This window comes from Ischnura elegans, chromosome 7 (genome assembly GCF_921293095.1).
Source record: "Ischnura elegans chromosome 7, ioIscEleg1.1, whole genome shotgun sequence".
NCBI classification, from domain to species: Eukaryota; Metazoa; Arthropoda; class Insecta; order Odonata; family Coenagrionidae; genus Ischnura; species Ischnura elegans.
In genome coordinates, this window is record NC_060252.1 from 37,907,182 (window position 1) to 37,928,379 (window position 21,198).

The window sequence follows — 21,198 nt, forward strand, 5'->3', positions numbered from 1 at the left end:
TGGAGATAAAATTCGGAATGTGTTTTCATACTAATTTAGAACTACTCCAAAGCAATCGGTAATTTTTGCCAAGATGGGGGCAAAAAATCTAAGTCAGATGTGAAAATTTTACTTCCAGGACACATTTCTCATTTTATGCTATTCAGAAAGTAACGTTCTAATGTTAAAAATCGATATTAAAATAACGCTATCTTTATTTTCACTGCAATTATAATAATTATTTTGAAAGTTATAAATTATTTTGTTTGATTTTTATTTTAATAATCAATTAACAGGGAGAATTTGAGTGTGTGCCAGATAGATAAATATACCGATGCTGAGCACCTAATCTATTACATAAACATGAAAGTCTTTACATACATGGTTGTGCATCTCACGTAGATAGGTATTCAAGAGCGTACCCAGGATCATAACTAGGGTGGCAAGCGATGGTCTAGGGGGGGGGGGGGGGAGGCAAGACAAGTTGTGGCATTAGTTTATGAGATTATTTCCTTGAAAAAAATAGTTTTATTTTAGTTACATATCTTACACTAATACATATCATTTTTCGTGGGTTTAAAGAAAATTTGTTGAATACTTTAGTTTCAATGCAGTACTGATTTTTCTTAAAGACTTGCAATTTTTGCTTCTAGGGGCAGCTGCCCCCCCCCCCCCCCTGCCCCTCGCTGGGTACGCCCATGCTGGTATTTACTATTGATGCCCAATGTATGTTACTATTTACAGAATGATGACGCTACAATGCCACTCATTTCTTTTCCTTTTCTCCTTTTTTACATCGTGTTCATTACTTCACTCCGGCTTAGAACCTGTGAGACTGAAATATAGTAAAAAATGAAAGTGGTATTAGCGAGCATTTATTAGCCAACTTATTTTTACGAATTTCAAACTTCCTTAAAATAGAACCGACAAGCCTTGGACGAGAATGAAAACTGCGAGATAGGTGTTTTATGGGAAGAAAACGGTGCCCCGGCTAGACAGCCGGCCTGTTAGAAAAAATAAATAAATTCGGCCGCTAATCGGTGGAAGGTGATTTGTGAAGTGTACAGTCGAGGAACATCCGCGGGTTGATTTTCCAGGTGAGAGTGAAATGGGTTACTGCAAGGGGGAAGAGGGCAGGTGCGACCTCAGGTCGATGTCTGCCCGGGGTCCATGCGGGTTACAGGCGGAGTATATGCCGGGGCGTTAAACGCAGCGAAGGAGTGAGGGAGGGATAAGCGATAGGTTTTTTTTAACGCGATGACGAGTCCCGCTTATCCTAGCCATGCGGGGCTGATAGTTGGATGAGTTCGGAAGAGTTGCGGGTGGAAACAAAATTTGTTACTTCTTTTTTTTTCACGGGTCAGAGCTATGATAGCCTCCTCTCGAGCGCAGGGCACGCGACGGTAAACAATCAGAACCCTACCTGACAGCCAACAAGAAGCACGCGTCCTTCGCCCGTCGAAGTCTCCGTACCAGATTGACGTCGCCTGGACTAGATAGATCGGACTTGAATTTAAAGGGCACCCACGACTGATATTGGAGGATTCTCTTTTTACGATGTAGCTGAGGAGCTCTTGAGACACGATTGCTGTAGGCATTAGAGGGTGAGGAACTACTCTTGTGGAGTATTGTAGGAGGTTTTTTGTTATCACTGGTTTGCTTTTTTAATTGAGTTGAAATCATCACGATCATTGCCAGTTCACAAATGAAAAAACGACTTTGTTTTCTTCCACTAATTTATTTTGACGGTACGACATGTTTCGACCTTGAGCGGTCATTTACGAGTACTCGCGTACGACCGCTCAAGGTCGAAACATGTCGTACCGTCAAAATAAATTAGTGGAAGAAAACGAAGTCGTTTTTTCATTTGTGAACTTCAACTTCCACAAAGTTGAGCCTGACACCATTGAACGTATCATTGCCAGTATTAGCGATTTATTTGTTGTAATCCTTAATGGAATTACGAGGTTTTTATCGCATCAAACCATCATCGAGCCTAATTAAGGGTTCCATTTTGTGATTGCAATGAAGGGCTAGATGAAGTTTCAGCGTTTTTATGCAAATTTAGTGAAAACGCAGTTGGTATTTGAAAGTGGTTACACCGTATTTATACCGTTCACATACGCGTTCATCAAGTGTTAATCGTGCATCCTTGACGATTTGCCTGAGTAAGATAAGCGGTGAATTCACTTATGTTAAATGTTCAACGAAGGAGTTTATCCGCACAAGTTGACTTAAATATCAGGTAGTTTAAATTCAAACAGTGGTAAGAATTATGAAATTGCGATAGGCTCACAAAGGCAGGTCATTTTAGTGCCTACTACAGGAGAAAGAGAAAAGAGTGTAAAGTGAATATTTTTTTAAACGCACCTCAGGATGAATTCTCCCTAAAAATTTCCCCCTCTTTACTTGAACTTCGGGAAAAAAGGAATCTAAAATCTATCCCCTCCTTTAGACAACATTCATAATTATGAATTCATTCCAATTCTTTCCATCCAGACACGTATTTTTATTTCTCCCTTCAGGTCGCACATCGATTGAGTACGAAATTATTAGGATACTCCTGGTAGCTCAAGTGGCAATATCATCTTTGTTCTTGTGGCGTTGATGAATTTGTTTCCACGGGGGTAGGAGCACGTGACACTACTCCGATAGTTACTCCGGATGAACCGACAAAGTCATGGGACAGGAGGTCAACCCAGGACCGGGACTGTGATGGTGGAGTCGCCAGCTCACGCAGAAGGCCTGCGGGGTTCTCGGTCCCTCGGTGCTCTGCCCTCCCATCAGTGGTCGCCGACTCCAGCCGTCCCGGCGGAGGGAGGTTGCGTCGGGTTCGTCGATTCGCAGGGGACGCCGTCTGCGGGAGCCAGGGTGACCCCGGGGGGAGGCGAGGCTTGGATTCGTCGGAGGCCCCGTCCGAAGCGAACAGCGCCCTACCGCCACGTCCCCCACCGGGAGAAGGCGCCGACGGCAGTGGCGCGCAGGAACGCTCGCGAGAGGCGGAGGGTTGAAGCGGTCAACGGGGCTTTCTTGCGGCTGAGGAGGGCTGTGCCGCCCGAGGTGCTGTCTTCGGGAGGGAGCGTGGAGAGGTATCTAAAATTCATTCCCTCGTTAAGATAATCTTCAAAATTTCGAATTCACTCCAAATCTTAATATTGAGACCTGTATTTTTATTTCACAAAAAATATTGTATTGTTGTTTTTTATCCATTGAGTTTCTTTTTACCTATCACGTATATTAAAATAACGGCCAGGGATGGTGGCAAATAAGATGACATCTTATAACTTCCGCTCGGCCGTATTTTGTATTTTCCCCGACGCATTAGATGTTTATAACTAACAATACCATAAAATGGATAGTTTGAGGTGTGCCTACGTGAATTTCATCACATTATATTGAAAAAAAATTAGATTTCATATAGATAACTTTAATCTCGACGAAACTGGCCGAGATGAAAGTTATCTGTGTAAAATCTACAACGTTTTTTCGATTTAACATTACGACATCATGTTGAAATTAATAGGGTGTAATGAGCAAATCCGTGTACTTTTTATCTGTGTCTCGAATATATGAAAAGTGCATCCGAGAAAATAATGTGAAATTTTCATATTTGAGATGTAGGTGAATGTTGAAAAAGTTATCCTACATATGCCCTGACAATTGTAAAATTATATCTGAAATTTTTATCCTGAAATACGCAATGAGAAAAGACTGACAGATCGGGAGTCACATGTCCTCTTCAGGTTATGCACAGTCGGGTCAAGTAATCAAATTTAAATTTGAAGATTTCGGAGAAATGTAGTTTTCACGCTTCCTCTCTCTGATGTAAATTTTTTTGAAAAGTTTACATTGATTTTTAAATGCTGAGTCATTAACTGCTATTGGTTTCAGACGAATCAAAAGTGCTTAGGGCCTTCCATAGCTCCCTCTTATGGACCTTTCCCTATCTCCTTTGTCGGAACCGTTAGTGATGATAGCTTTAACTCACGATACGTTCATTTCCAAAGCTCACAATCGGCGACTTCCAAATAATGTGTAACGCGATAGCTTATTAAAGAGGAAATAAATTATTCGAGACCATTATTTAACTGGATGCTCCAATATTACGGCCCTAAATGCAAAACTATTGAAATATTATCGGGAATTTGTTTTTCATGTGCGGTTTGGTGATAATATGGAGAAAAATGTTAAATAGGGGTGGAAATGTCCTGAAATGTAGCCACATAATGTTTGCCATTGATTCTAAGCTTTTATATTCTTTGATCGTTACTTGTCTTACACTTTAACTTTTACATTTCGTACATATAATCAAAATCCTCAAAAACCGGAAGTGCGGTGAATTATAAATTAAATGGTGTAAATAATTTCTCGCAGTCCACCGTTTCATATTTCCCTAATTCTTAAGTTTTAAATATATTATTTTTTCAGGGGAAAGCGAGTATCAAAAGTCAAAACTCTTCACAGAGCAATAGAGTACATAACACAACTGCAAGGAGTTCTCCGAGATGCCGGGTGCCACATAACGCTGGGAAACTATGCCTCAAAGGTGAGATCTTCCGGATGATGAATGAAATCATACGCTTAGCGATGTTTTGTGTGTAATCTTAGGGGAGCATATTTATTTCTTTGAACATTTTCTAATAAAAGGATCCATGGCATCGGTGATTATTTGGGCAACGCCTGTAACGCTGGTTTAACTATTAAACTATTCGACGCAATAAGCTTGTCTCACCGTACGATGACTACCATTTTCCGTCATCTTTTCCTCCACAAGGTCGCCACTGATGCATAATATCTACTGGTCGGTTATAGCAAGAAAAAATCCACATCATAGCGACAATATTGGCAATACAAAATATCTTGGAATTTATAGCGCTTAATACAAAATAAAATTCAAACTTTATGCTTCACGACCCCTTATTATATATATATATATATTTTTTTTAGATCACGAGGAAATTGACCCACATCTCGTGATCTAAAAAAATATATATACAAAATAAAATATTTGGACGAACAAAATTCATGCTGCAAATTTAAGTAAATCCGTGTAATTTTATCCGTGTCTCGTATAAAAGAAATGTGCATCCGAGAAAATAATGCAAAGCTTTCATATTTCAGATATAGGTAAATGTTGAAAAAAGGTCTCCTATATATTCCGTGACCATTGTACAGTTATATCCGAAATTTACCAGATATGCAATTCAATAATACTAGATATTTTAAAAAGTATTGAGCATAAAAATTTTAGTTTCCTTCTACATGAGTCAACTTTGGCGTTCCGTGAGTTTGTTTATTCAATGTCCTCCAGATTTTGACAATAATGATATGCAGAATGCAATCAATTACAATAAGGCTCAATAATTTTCGCTTACATGAGAATATGTGCATATTATTTGAATCGAAAAGGGAAGAAGCTTACATAGTCGGAAAATTACAGCTATATAATGTATTATGAAATTGATGCTGTGATCTGATGATCGAATTCTTTAAATTTATTTACAGTTGGACAGCCAAGAACACACCGGTGAAAGAGAGAGTATGATCAACGGACAAAGCGATGTAATCAGGTGGCGCGGCGTATATGAAAACGTAAGATAAAGTGTCGCAATGGAAAGCCCGCATGGGTCACCTGGCTATTCTCACCACTCATGATAAACAATTGAAATGTATATTCTTGGAAAACATGAAAATGATAGTAAATATCTTAATTGTCTCAGGGAGATATATTTCATTCACATAATTTATCATCTTGGTTTCAATAACAGAAAGCTTTTGTTCATGGCACAAAGTTTTGTGTCATTTTCATGACACCCATTTGGATTCATTTTTATTTTATACAAAAAAGCAAAATAAAATACAAAAGAAAATTGGCATGGTAAGGGCTGTGTTGGCAGTGAGCTAGGGGGTACTCTTCTCCTATTTATATTTGATAACTGATCTAAATTACCAATGTTTGTGGTATAAATTGGATATATATACCCCTATAGCCCCCTAGCTCCCCTCTGGATCCGCCACTGTCTGCTTGGTATTCTCTGAAAATGTGGAATAATATCAATGAGTTCTGGTTATTGAAAACGATCGATTGTATTTAACGAAGTGAATTTATTTTCCAATGCCCTTTATCGATGCTTAATCTTAAAGGTAATCTTGCTCACCTGAAATTAGTCTGCCACGTTTAAAAATGAATACTCCATTCAACTACTGATACGGCGGGGCGCTTAAAAAATAAGATGCATGATACATTTTTTAAAAGAGAAATCGTTTTTATTTTTCAGGGCTATCGGGACTCAGAGATTGTGTATCCTTGTGGGATTCTGCAGCCGTATCGCGGCGAATTCTGAAAACTTGTCGCGGGTGTTATTAAGTCAAAAAGGAAAAGCTTCATGAACGATCTGAGTTACAGAAGTGTCTCTTCGGTGATTTATATTTTTCTGATAATTTTTTCTTGTGAGATTTTAAAATGTATACGCAATTTTTTTCGTTCCTAGTTCGTAATTTTTCAGCACGAAAACGCTATTAATTGTGAAGAATTACAGATGATTTTGTCGTACGCGATATCTCTGAAAAGATAAAAATTTCAAATTTTGTGGAAAAAACACCTGAAAAGTCCTATCCCCATGTTCTTTTCATAAAGCTGTTCACAATCGAGCCTCTACTCAGAAGATTGTGTTGCGTCTCACCTAGTAGAACGATCAGATTATCACATGGTGGTGCGTCATGAAGTAATAAACTAGTCGATTTTCATAATAAAATTGTAGAGTATATGATGCTAAGTCAGAGTGCTGTTCCTAGTCATCTTAATAAAATCTCATAATAATTTAACATTTAAGATGATACATGTCCGTAACTATCGAATTAATTCCTTTATCTTTCCCAAAAGAATCTAGTTATAAATGTTCATCTTTTATTTGCATTGGGACACATACGAATATATAATGTAATGTAATATATTTGGTCCTAATTTTACGAAATCAACTGAATATAGTAATTCAGTTGTTTTGGAGGGTCTCGCTTCACTCTTCATATATTAAAGTGTGCCCATTTTCTACTTTGAGTGTAGATTGATAAGCGCCCTCATTGTGAAAATTAAACAAACAAAACAAGCTGTGTTTATGCAGGAATTCCAGCTATCCTCGGATCCCAAGAGAGAGAGAGATGGTCTATTTTATTGAGAAACAACTGGATACGATTATTTTAAATTAAATATTTCGATGATTTGATTGTAAACGAGTTTACACTTGAATTGATGGAAAATGCGTACATATGTAATAAACTTTCTCTTATGGTATATCACGACTATTGTAAATGGAAGTAATGTCTAGTCATTCACTGATTATTGAATTATGTTAAAAATAAAATAATTTCAATATGAATCATCTATGTCATTTAAAAGTTTAACCATACACTCTGCAACCTACTCGGTGCTCCCTAGCTAAATAATAAAGTAAATATGTATTCCGCGAAGAGCTTTAGGGGGTAGAAAAATTCATAATGAACAGAAAAAGAGAATAGGTAAAGGTTTCGTGCACGTTAGTCTGCGATAATTGGCATAATTAATAACAATAATTTATTATTTACAAGTAGCAAATATGTGTATTTTTCCCGCACCTACGGTGCTGTAACCGGTTCTTGGTATCTTGGCAAAAAATCTGTCTAAAGAATCATTATCAATTGTGGTGCTAATAATACTGTGAATGAATACTTTAATTTGTGTTGCATATGTTAAAAAAATATAACCCTGGTCGTATCCCTGCAAATCAAGAAAGGATTAAATCAAGATTTAAAACAGATACTTGTCTACATCCATAAAAAATCTAGATCTAAGTAGGTGTTACGTCCTCTACATAACGCATTGAATCTAGATTTTAAATATAGTTTTTTAAGACTTGATCTGAATTTCAAAACCTTTTTAAAGAAAAGATTTCCATTTCTTTATGATACATTAATTAATTTCACGGCTTTATGCAGTGTTTGACATACTCCTTGAGCAAGTTAATGGCAGTGACCGTGGGATAGCAAGTACAAAAAATTACATTTACAAAATTAATTTCCCTTCCTTGATCTCAGAAAATCTTATATCTGCCTCAAGTATCATTTGAGCAGCACTGGAATGGAAACTGGAAATGGAAATTGTGAAAATGGAATGGAAATTTTTAACTGTTCTGGGGGATAATAAGGAGATAGAGCAGAGGGAGGAGATGGAACAACGTGAATAAGAAAGTAAACGGAATATAGAGTAAGTACGTAAGGGCCGATAAATCCGGGCAAAAAACACACCTGTTTAATTGGGTGGTATTCCATACCAAACCTCTGTTGGATGAGCAGCAAACAGCAGTTTACCCGGGTAAGTATTTTGCCTTGGGCCGGCTCTGAGAGTAAGAGAGGGGAAAATGATGCTAGGAAAAAACGGAGGAAGAACTAGCGGGGAATGCGCGAGAAATGTCCAAAAAACCCTTTCTGTCGCTCGGAAAATTTATCAATACCTATTGCTCTTGAGAATTACAAAAAAATATATTTGAATATTTTTACTTATAGAATATTCTTCCATTTCTGTAGGAACAGCAAATCATGGTTTCGCTAATAGTGGCTCACGCAGCAAGGGTGTGCCCAGGATCATAACTGAGGGGGGAATGAGTCTGTAAAATTGTTGGGCTCATCATGGGACATGCCATGATAAAGAATTGCGCGGCGTCTACCTAGTTTCAATCGCCTCTCACCTGATGTCTTTAGCGATCAGCTTATGTTGGCTTATGTGCACAAGGTGCGACCGACTTTGAATATGTATGAATATGTTGCAGGTCCTCCTTTGCCAAGCCATCCTTGCCCTTCATCAGTTCCCTGCGGTACCCCTTGAACGAAGAGTTTATATGACTATGCAATATATATGCCCTTTATTAGTAAACGTTATATACAGGCATCCCCCGAGTTACGTAAGAGATGCGTTCCGGCAGACTATGCGTAAGTCGAAATTTACGTAAGTCGAACCTTTGCGTTGGCGCTTCAGAGATTGCTGTATAACAAGTTGTATCGTACAGGAATGAGCGCAACCACATACGCCACCACATCCATCGCTAGAACTGCAAATTTTCACGTTGATTGCTGACTTGGGATTTATGAGCGATTTTTCTACAGAAATTAATGAAATTTCCTTCGAGGAATGACAAAAATGGGTCACTTTGTTATTTTTAGCACGTAAAAAACTCTATAACTATTCGATATTTTTTCTACCATTGGTTGTACGAGCGAATATCTACTTCTTCGCGCTCGCATTCGAAAATTAACGTAATCATTTGAAATACGGTTATCGCTTACGTAAGTACGGATTTACGTAAGTCGAGACATACGTAACTCGGGGGATGCCTGTATTCTTATTAGTTTACAACATTTATGCCCTTGAAGATATTCAAGGCGCATGAGGCGCTAGGCAATTTTTTCGAATAGCGACTGCAGTGGCAATTAATAAAACGATAGACAAAGAAAGGTCAACTTCCGGTGAACGGAAGTCCTCAATAGTATGTGATGTGCACGTGATGAATATCTGTGAAAGAGAAGTTGTTCGTATTTGTGCTCGTTGCTGATCTTGTGATTTATGGTGATCAGGAAAACTCAAACATAAAGAATCAATATCTACGGGGATGAGCCCTTAGTATTGCTGACAGTCGTGAGTATTGGCTCAACAACTGTTTATCTTCATTGCCTTAGCTTTATGTGTATTTGTATTTCATTCTGAACTTGCCGAGTCATGGTACGTTAGATCCCTTCGTGCCTGCGGTAGGCTAGCAAACTTGATGGGAGAGATGCGAAAAAAGAACCTCGACGTATTAGGCTTCAGTGAAATGAAGTGGCATCAAGGAGACTTTTGGAGTGGAAGCTACAGAATGATACACACAGGATAGCTAAATTGTAATGCTGGAGTACAGTATGCTATAGGGACAATTCGTAGAAAGATCGCCGGGATGCGTGCGAAAAACTACCTGAAGTTTAATGAAAGGATAGTAATAGTGAAGATAAAAACTGAACCCGTTGCTAATTTAGTGGTGTAAGTTTACATAGTTGTTCGTGCATTTGTAATAGTTATATTTGGCGGAACATACCGATGTAAAATGGCCCATATGGGCTGTATTCGGTGGTATGTGAATAAAAGTAAATAAATATCGACAGTGACAATGACGTAGTTCTATGAATTGCCAGTAGTCAGCCTCGTAGCACATGGCCATGTCGAGAGATACTATCTATGGATTTATAATTTGAATGAATCAATAAGTGATGTGCAGGGGCGGATTCAGGATTTCTTTCTGGGGGGGGGGGGGGGCACAAGCAAGGCCGTATCAAGGATTTTGTTCTGGGGGGAGGCACAACCCAGACGGCACAGAACCCTCCGTATCTAATTCGTATGTACATAGTACCCATTGACTAAGGGGATACTATGCCGCTCCGTCGCTTTTCGTCAATGGATAATTTCCGTTCGCGGCCTGTCGACGAAGCGCGTACGCAGCATGTGAATGTCCGCTACTAAGCACGTACGATTGGATACGAAGCGCGCAGGAACACGGCACTCAGGCTAATCTCAATCGATTAGGTCGAAATTAGATATATCGTAACTCGCACGATCGAAAAATGTATCGAACGCAACACAATCGATAGCTACCGACCGTAGCGAGAACCTTGATACGAATCATTATGAATTGTAAGTTCTCAATAGGTAAATAACACCATATCATGAATTCTAATTACCATGAAAGACTCACGACCGACAAAGTTTTTGTCGGTTGTGAGTTTTTCATGGTAATTAGAATTCATGATATAGTATTATTTACCCATTGAGAACTTACAAAACTCACTCGGCCACTTAAATAACTCTGCGAAAAATGAGATTCTCATGGCTAATTCACGCACCCCCAGCATCCAGCATTGTTAAGTGGCTCGTACTTACTTGGAAACCTTGAGATGTTAATGAGAGTAAATTCTTATTAATTTTGACACTAAATAAGACATCACATAGCCCACGAGCATTAAAAAGCTTACCCTAAAGCCTGACGAAATAAAATTTTTAAATAAAAATTGCCGATGAAACAGGATTGCTGACACATCTGCTATTAGTATGATCGAATTCATCAAAATGCAAGCAAAAATTAACGTATAGTTCAGTCTCAGCTACTTAAACTTACCCATATCAGGCGCTAAAGTATTTGAAAAATTATTTGGTATGAGTAAAAGTCCCTAGGTCACTGCAGTAAATGTATCAACCTATTAAAAATATGAAAGTCCTGCCAAATCACCAGCATAAACACTTGTAAAATAAAACATGGCATCTCTTAGATCACACCTCCGATTTTATACTTACTTTGCATGAAGTCACCACCGCAAGAAATTTTAAAGAGGCAGGAAAGAAAAAACCCACAGAAATACAATACATATATTATGTATTTTCTATTGTCAACCACAATAATATTTCCAATTTTCTCTTCTATCCCACATCTAATTTAGCGAAACAATTACTCTTATTCTCTTTCGAATAGAAAATTATTTAAAAGAGGACTGGTCGATACATACAAACTATCGTCAATACTTTCTCCGATGAACGTCCACTATCACTGCACCAACTTGCACAAATCAAATCCACATCCACAAATATGTCACTTCTGCCACAATGTCTGTCTTCTTGGCGACAGGTAACAGTGAAGCAATGGTACCTTCCTCCAATCTGGGCACCTTCAATTCAGCAAGAATTTTCTCCTCGTCTTCTCGTCCAAGGCCACAGATTATTTTCTGATATCACAAGGTGCGATGTGAAGCTCACACACCTAAAATTAATAAATAATAAAATACCATGTAACTTATTAGGTCAAATAATTTCCAATTTTTGGTATTTCTGCATGAGAAATCAAATTACTAGGCTCGTAAATATAGTAAATATTTTTATGCCTGATATTTTTATTGTTTTAAACTATAGCATAAGATAATTTGAAATTATGAAAGCCGACGTGTAATACGCCATAGGGCAAGCTAAGAAGCAATACTCGATCCTATAAACTTGGCAGCTTATTCCTAGTTTCTCCTTTAACCACACGTTTACCGAATGAATTAATACAAAAAAGACAACTAAAATGCAAGAATTTTCAAAAGAATTGCTGCTACAATATTTTGAATCACCATTTTTAGTACTGAATAGTGCTATAGTACTTCAGTACTGAATAGTTCGGGATGTTGATGCATCAACATCCCGAAGCCACTTCTAACTTAAAATTACATCCAAATAATTACAGCGAGAAAGAGTACATACCTCACAGTTTTTCGTAGGGGTGAAATGTTTTCTTCTTATCGCCCAAATGCACTTCTTCTTCAACTCAGGATCTTTTGGAAAGCTAAAAACTTGAGCCATGTCCCGGAGTTTCCATTACATCCCGACATTACACACACGGAAAGCATTTTTAACAAAAATATCTCACAAACACGTTTCTGTAGCCCAGAGAATGAAATTAAAGAATAAGGGAAACTTCACCATTACCAGACACTCTATTTTTCACAAACTTAACCACAAAAATCCCTGAAATGTGGTGAGACGTGACGTAAACCATGCCATCTCCAACGGCTTGTGAAGGCATGTGATCTTTCTAGGAGGATATGGCACGATGGCACCAGATGGCACCACCCGCGAAAGAAAATAGTCCCAGACCGAATACAGTTTTATCGATGAGATACAATTTTATCGATGCATATGAATTTGCCAGTCCTCTAGCATCTTTTTTCGTCATTAAAGGAAATAAAGAAACAAAACCTTCTAAGTAACTTCCTAAGCGCGATTTTTGTATCTTGATTGTCCACCCTCGTATTTAGGTACGAAAACTTCCTGTGCCGTCTGGGAAGGATACCCCTTAATACAAAACGAACGCAATGATAATGGGATCGTATTAAAAATCTTGCATATTTCTTTAAGGGTCTTGGGGGGGGGGGGGCACGTGTCCCCGTACTCCCCCCGTAGATCCGCCTATGGTGATGTGATTGAATCACCGTTACTGAAAAGTAGCAGTAACTGTCGTTAACTTAATAGGTACTCAAAATCACTCTAACTGGATCACTGGATTCCGTGAAGATAGTTCTGGCTACTACCAAGTGATGGGCGATATATCGCTATTTGTGATTGAAGAGAAGTAGCCGATCACTGCCGGTGACTAAATCACCGAATACTCTAAATCACTGCCACTGTGAATACCGTAAAGATAGCTTCGTCTGCTACCACAGCTACCAACTGCAGAAATGCTACGTATAATAAAAGACGTCTTAGTAATATTTTATGATGAATAAGACATCCTTTACGAAATACACAGCTAACGGTTTGATTATAAAATATGTTAAAAAATGCTGACGGGATTTTAATTATTGCCACTTATCAATTCCTTTACCATACAAAATTTACCTATTGTAATAAAAACTCATAAACAGAACTATTCCCTCAAAAATATTTTTTGCCCAATTTTAGAATTTTCAATGGGTTTATTCGTTCCTTTTGCGGAGAGCTCATTCATTGGAATTGGACAAAATAGCAGTAATAGCAGCACCATAAATCATGGCTGACTTTTATGAGTGATTCTCCTCGGTGATCGCAATCACATTCAAAAATCACCGTTACTGATGAGTAGCAGTCACCGGTAACGAAGTGATTGGAAAATCACCATTCCACTCATCACTAGAATCAATTACTGCGGAGGAAATCGGAAGGTTATGGTTCAAATGCGGAGCGTAATAGCCAGATGGGTAGAGAACAAGAGTTGTTAGAGAGGGCTGCTGATCGAAAGATCCCAGGGGCCGTTTTACACGGTACACAGAATTGCGCAGGTTAGAGCAGCATTAATTTCCAAAATGGTGTGGAATTGCACGAATGCATGAACGAAATTAGAACAGGGGCTATTTTGCCGTCTCGCATCCACGCATTCTCGCATGTGTTCTAGCAATTCGCCACTTTACACGACGCAATTTTGATTGCGCCTTCGCACGTACGTCAGATTGCGCAATTCCGTGTACCGTGTAAAACAGCCTTTAGAACACCCGCTGATGAAGTCCTCGAAATTTTAAGTGGCCCGGAAAAAGGAGCTGAATGTATGACATGCCTGCAAGCCTGCTGCTAACTCTGGGGTGAGCTCTACCCTCACCAATCCATATCAGCATTCATGTGGAATCACTGAGTGAGTGCGGGTTGTAAATCGTGTTGTTTATATTACTTTATGTTTTGTTGCGGTGGCATTTTAAAATTTTGTTGGTAAAAATAAAACCCCTCGTAAATATTGTCAAGCGTTAGTTCATCCGTTTTTGCATGATTTACGTTTACTGCGTGTGGGTTGGGTAAAATATTCAATGCGCATGGGGAATGAATTTTTTTGCTGTGAGACGTCTGCAGTGATAAGTGTGTTATGCTAATTATCGTTTTACATGGTTATCATACAAGAATGGTGCGGTTTTGAACATGGTTTCCATGAAAACATAATTGCCGTAATACAGTCTATTTTTTTATTTTTCGAATTTGTCGTCTCAAGCGGTTTTATTACTTAATTAATAAATTTCAACATGTACGCCTCAAGTTTTTCGACAAGAGAGAAACCCGGTGTCGACATTATCCTACTCCTGACGAAAAGGCGCCTTAGGGACCACGGCTTAGTGTCCCATCCGACGGGCGAAGTGCTGCACTTGAAATGCCCGCAAGGTACTCAAACAGTGTTCGGGCAGCCTCTGATAAATCTCTGTCAGCGTCGGGATTTGAACGCGGAACCAAAGGGTGGGAAGTCAGCACTTTAGGAGTTGGCTGACGTCGACGCCGGGTTTCTCTCTTATCGAGCTACCAAGGGCGCACGTATTGAAATTTATTAATTATATAAAAAATTAAGATAAAATTCGGAAAATGGTAAAACATATTATGTAAGTAATTCTGTTTTCATTTAAATCATGTTCAAAACTGCACCATTCTCCTGCGATAACCCTGTGCTAGGTAAGATATTTTTGACGCGTGTGTTCAGAGCAAACCTCGCTGTCTGAAATTTAGACCACCCAAATATTTTTTCTTCTTGGGGAGACTGCATGTTGTAAATTTTCAGAATATATTGACTGTGTTTCAACTCCTGAAAGTCATGTAATGTGATGATTAGGTTTAATCACTTGTCGTTAATTAATTTACTTTTCAGTCTGAATTTTATTTATGTGCCGAGGTGAATTTAACTAGTGAGATGATATATACGATACGTGTGTCGGTACTGTGTTTGTAAATATTATGCGCTGAAATTTTAAGGCATAGGTTTATAGTCATCATTCATATGTCTATCTTGGCCCCCGTAATCGTCGCCAATTAATTTATGGCTTCGTGACTGCTTGCATTTACCTAAACTACCTAATGATTAGCAAGTTAATCACTCGAATATTAATTAATAGGGTAGTTTCCTTCATAAAAGAAAACGAAAAGCATTGATTGCGATTCGTTACCCACCATTAGTGTATTCAAAATATACAAATTATTTCGTTTTAGAAATAGCGGTTTAGGCGAATGGCAATGGTCTATTTTTATCCTCATTTGAAAAGGGCCAGATTGGCGCCCATGCGATGCCACTCCACGTGACGTCACAGGACCTTGTTTCTATACGAGAATATAGGAGTTATACATCGTCTGAGGTTACCAATCCTCGCCTCAAGGTCACCTCACAGGGAGGCAGCGGGAACCAGAAATAAGTCTCACGGAGAGATTTCCCGGCATTCATACTTACGCGTCGCGTTTTCGCGCGCTTGAAAATTTTCACTTTTCATTTAATCGCAAAAATTAGATATCGTCATTTAAAAATCTAAATGCGTGAAATACGTACTCCAGGTGTAATAATCTTTCGATTTAGGCAATAAAAATATAATAGGAAACCACCCTATTGCTTCAGCCACACACGGTGAGCGCCTCAAGGTTTTCATTTGGAAGGTTTCAACATCCAAATAAATATGCCGCCACAGTGAGGCCAAACCCCTCTTTAGACGGACTAAATTCGAAAAGTTTTACATCAACTCAAAAAACATCTTTTTGAAGACCGCTTAAATCAAATTCGGCATCAAGTTATTATTATTGATTTTTATTGATTTGCTTTTATGATATAATTATTTTCACAATTTTGGAAACAAAATTATTATTTAAAAATTTCAACGAATCAATTTAAAACTTTCAGGTCAATCAATACTTGTCGTCGTTGGAAACAAATCTGATGTAAAATTTACTTAATTATTTTACAAAACACTTAGCGAAAAAATTTAACGTTTCATGCAAAAAATAAGTTTTGCATAGAAGTTTGTTTGTACAACTTTTCAACTCAGTTAGAAATAAAATACTGGAATTTAATTTATATCGTTAGTTCTCAAAAAATGAGATACAACCAACTATGGTGTACAGCGCGTAGACAGCAAGACAGTACTAAATTTGCGTGCTGTGCACTATCGAACTAGGGAGGATAAAGGGCGCGCCTAAAAAGTTAAGTATTCAAGCGTAGAGATACGAAACAGTTAAATATTTAAAAGTTTACTTATGTATAAAACTTCACCACTTGGACCTAAGAGTGGACAAAATACATATGGCATACAAATTTTATTTATTACTTAATAATAATATCTTAATAATTTCATAAATAGATGCGGTAGGTGCGTATTACGTTTGATTTCCATGATTGAGATTGTTTTTTATTTGTTTTGTTTTAAATACTATAGTTTGGCCGTTGTTATGCGGCCATAGCGGCTGGATGAATTACCTTTCCGCCAGCCATGCATAATAATTCTACTATCGTAGCATTCCTTTTGCAACTCGATGGCAGTTGATTTCTTTTACAATCTTTAGCTCATACTGAAATGAATATTATATGTAAAAATCACGATACTATTTCGTTCGATTATATAACTTTTCTCTAATCGATAAAAAAAATTATTGAGAAAAATAAACAAAATTTCCATTCTTGATAATTCATTACTCCACGGTTATTTTCTCCAAAATATGAAATTAAAAAGAATAATTATATTTTTCCTTACCTTTTCCTTCAATTGGATGAAAGTTTAAAAAATGAAATCGAGATGACCAGTGTGCTGTACACTTCGTTTAAATTCGACCGTCCTTTTCGGCGTCTGCGTCTACGAAACAAGTGATCCGCTCTTCTCTCACTTCGGCTCTAATTTCTCCTCGCAGGTGCATACTTACCGACCTGTGAATTACACTGTTATGCAGTTCAAACATCTAGTTACTCAACCTAACATATTAGAAACCCCAATTTAAAATTTCATTTTTTGTCTTTTTTCCGCTTGTTTGGTTTGTAGGGTTTGTGTTTGGTGGGTTTGTGCCCACTGTGCGCCGATGAAAAAAATCTTTTTGTCTTCCATTGGCTTTCTTTTGAGCGAAAATTTTCTTGGTGATAAACATTTGTCATGTATCACCGCACCTATTCACGTGATGTATTCACCGCGAAAGAACTCTCTTCCGGCGCTCTGAGTGGACGGATTTCGTCATTCAAAATCGCAGTCCGAGGGAGGAAAGACCGGAGAACATAAAAGAGGCATTGGTTTATCTGTCGTCCCCATCTGTCCTCCCTCAAATCCTGCTCTGACCTTTAAAAAGAAGTTCAGCGCCACGCCTTTCTAAGGCTTTCGTGATACCGGCCGAAGCCTACCACTAATTCCTCCTCCCTGGCGCCTTCCACTTTAGCTTCCGGGACTTCGGCCCAGCCGCAGAGCCGCGCAAAGGTCAGGCCGCGTGGGCGGTTCAGAGATCATATTTACTTAACCATTTGAGCGTGTGTGAACAATGAATGCGTTTGTATTCTTTGGTGTGTCGAAAAGCGCATACTACCGAATTATTATGAGGGTACGAGTTGTACATGTGAATTTTTTTCCAGACCCACGGGCCTAAGTGACCATTATTACACAATACACATCCTTCTGCCCAATGGTGCAGCGAGGGGGGAGGTTTTGGGTGTTGAACCCCCACCCCCAGAGCTCAGAGAAATTTTTAAGTTTTATCCATTTTACTTATTTGGATCAGTATTGCTTAGAGAATAGTGTAAGGATTAATCAAATATCCATCAGAAGGCCGTAGAACTCGCCATTTTGAACCATTATTCTTAAAAATTTTCTGAAGGAGGGCCCTCGCAACTCCTGCTTACCCTGGCGGGTATGCAATACCTCCACATCCCTAAGTATTATTTGTGCCTTAATTCTTCGTTGCGCCCCTGCTTCTGCCTACTTTATATCCAGTGTTGCCAAAAGCATAGGCGGATTTAGGGAGGGGGTGGGCAAGGGGCGCGTGCCCCCTCCCAGATCCTTAACAAATATGCAAGATTTTTGTTTCAGTCCCATTATCATTGCGGTCGTTTTGTATTACGAGGTATCCTTGTGCCCCCCCCTCAGAGCAAAATCCTGGAAACGGCCTTCCGTGTGTCCCCACCAGAAAGAAATCCTGGTGCCGCCCCTGGGCAAAAGTACCGAGAAAAACTATTTGGGCTGAATCACAGTTCCTTCGTACAAAAAGTTAATTACGAGTAAAAATTACTCATTTTAAAAAGTAATCACTAAAATTACTGTTAAAATGACAGCTACTTCTTGTAAGGTTGTTCACTTTAGACACCGCCTCGCAACTGTCGAATATTTCAGTAAAAATGTGGAATAATTAAGTATTAGAAATTGTCAATTGCTATTAAACTTGCAATGTATGCAATTATTACTGGTGCAGTAACACAAGAGGTTTCATATTTTGAACCCATCATAAGTAGACTGCAGCATATGAGTGGCTGAACTTTATGTTGAAGTTAATGGATTAATCAATTGCTTATTTAAATTATTAGAAATATGCAAAAGAAGACCTAATTCCAATAGGAAAGAGTTTGATTAATTGTTTTAGAGAAATGCTAGAGTAAATCAGCAAGGGAAAGTGTTAAAGTTAATGAATTAATCAATTGCTAATTTAAATTAAAAGAAATAAGCAAAAGAAGAACTAATTGCATTACTTTAACAAGCAAAATATTGTACTCAGGGACTGGAAGTTATTTTTAGGCCATCATTTTTAACTTTAGAACTAGTGCGTACTTGATAATCCATGTTTTATCATCAAGATGCAACTACCGTACAAGTAAGTGGCTAGACTAATGTGCGAATGGACGCACGGAATTAGAACAGGGCTATTTCCTCTACATGCACTCACGCATTTTCGCAATTTTGGGTGATTTCACTGTGCAATTTTGATGTTGAACGTGTTTATGCATGTACCAGTGCTGGTAAATGTATTGCCTATACATTTAAATTTTGTGCAAACGCTATTTACTGCCATGAACTGTTTTTAATAAATCATTATTTATGAATCAAACGTGTCAGGCTTGATTTTTAATCCTGCAAGAGACATTGAATCGTATAATCTCAGTTGTATGGTTTGATTCAATCCGACTATAATTAATGGATTATGACATTACTAAATTCGGAGCGAGGAATCGTGAGTCATGATGACAAGTCGATCAGTTATACTTATTCCCGAATTTCTCTGAGTCCAGACAGTACACCGAAAATGTGCTATTTTTCGATAACTAATTCGAATTCTGTTATATTTACTATGCATCAAGGTAATTTCAACATTACGAGCGACGTTTACACCACGTAAAAGATATTTTTATGCTTTTTAATTGATTGTTTATTTAATTTTCCCTGTCTTGTATCATATTGTGTTTAAATGTAATCATTAAGATGTAATATCGTTCCAGTTTTCTTATGGAATTCTGAATTAAATTATCCTGCTATCCTACAGGTTGATGATTGAGCCCATCTCTTCAGATTATTTTCTCTCTGATTAAGTACTTATTCAGGTTAAATGCTCTTTCTATTACATTTGTATTTGCCTGCGGTAACGAAACTGTATTGAAGCCTCCTTAGGTTGCTTTATTTGAACTCTGCGCTCTCTGAATACAATTCGTCTTGATAGTAACACTGTTTCTCTCGCAGATGGCAGCAGCATGCGCGTTTTCATCGCTTTCATCCGCCGTTGCATTGCACCTCGTCAGGGGCCACGGTGGTGATTTACACAAACATATCGCTTTTCATCTGCGCGCTTATTTGTCTAATTTCGAAATTCGATCATGCTTTCGTTCGGTATTGGTTTTTTTTAGTTATATCAGGTCTTCATCACTTATTCTGAACTTCTATAACCCAGGGAAGCCTTTATCGGCGGTTTTATGTGACGAAATAACGCTATAACCTCGGCTCACGACTTATTTTTTTATTTGTGCGTGATCAAATTATCATATTCATCCTATATATTACATCGCAGTGCCGCCCCTAGTCAGGAAACATTAAAATGTCTCGCAGAGCCTTTGATCTCTCCCTGCAGCTACTTGATAACCGCGATCAGCAGTGGGGAAACAGTGATTCCCTCTTGGGACTCAACGCCGTACCCTACGCGCTCGGAATGAATTCAGAAGTGGTAATTATTTCTTTTCTCCGAAAAATGTATACGTCCAGGCGCAGGTTGAAGAGCAGAAGATGAATAAATATTCTATACTCAGCGGTTCTTTACGTCTTTGCAGTGGGGAGATTGCTTCTATTTTCGGAAGGAAAAACGGTATATAAAATTCGGGCTTGTGATTCTCAGCATGTATATCTCCGATGTGATTGGTTCCCTGTTTTATAATTTTCATGTGATGTTTTCCCTTCATTGGTAGGCATTGGTTGATATCATTCAGTTTTCATTTACGGCGTCTGATATTGAAACAGTTGAGTTGTGAAACCTTAGTGAATGCTTAATTTGCTTTAAAGAAATATAACGCGAGGGCAGCATTAAAATTCATGATTTTTCATGATTTGCATGCTAGATAATTATTTTTGAAACCAAGCTCAGGAGCCTCAAAGTCATTGAATGAATTTTTGAATATCTGAAATTAATGTCGGTGGTAACGCATTGGGTGCTTTCATCGTCGAAAAAGCTATGCTTCCACTCCTGACTTTTCATCTGCTGTCAACGTCCAAGCCTCGCTCCCATTGAGAAGCATGCCCCACATGTGGCATCTGATGAATTGTTTTCTCACTTCTATACTTGTATTTTCAGCTGTTAGTAGATTCCTTTTCACCTGTGGTATTCTGCTGACAATTTCTTTCTTGTTTCGTCCATTTTTGGTAATTCGGCTTCCTTGGTAACAAAACTCTTTCACCTCTTCAAGCTAGTTTTATGATTGTCCTATTTTT

General features: G+C 38.3%; 1 protein-coding gene across 2 annotated transcripts; it reads left to right on the plus strand.

The window, feature by feature from the left end:
* The first annotated feature begins 674 nt into the window (after positions 1–674).
* LOC124162231 lies at positions 675–7,315 on the plus strand. Of its 2 annotated transcripts, none has more exons than XM_046538691.1 (5): positions 675–1,583; positions 2,505–3,068; positions 4,408–4,525; positions 5,485–5,571; positions 6,258–7,315. In XM_046538691.1, the coding sequence occupies exons 2-5, from the start codon at positions 2,644–2,646 to the stop codon at positions 6,321–6,323; spliced, it is 696 nt and encodes a 231-aa protein (XP_046394647.1). In that variant the 5' UTR covers positions 675–1,583; positions 2,505–2,643; the 3' UTR covers positions 6,324–7,315. The 2 variants fall into 2 exon arrangements, with proteins under 2 accessions (XP_046394647.1, XP_046394648.1); XM_046538692.1 differs by having other exon boundaries at positions 2,611–3,068.
* Positions 7,316–21,198: the final 13,883 nt, after the last annotated feature.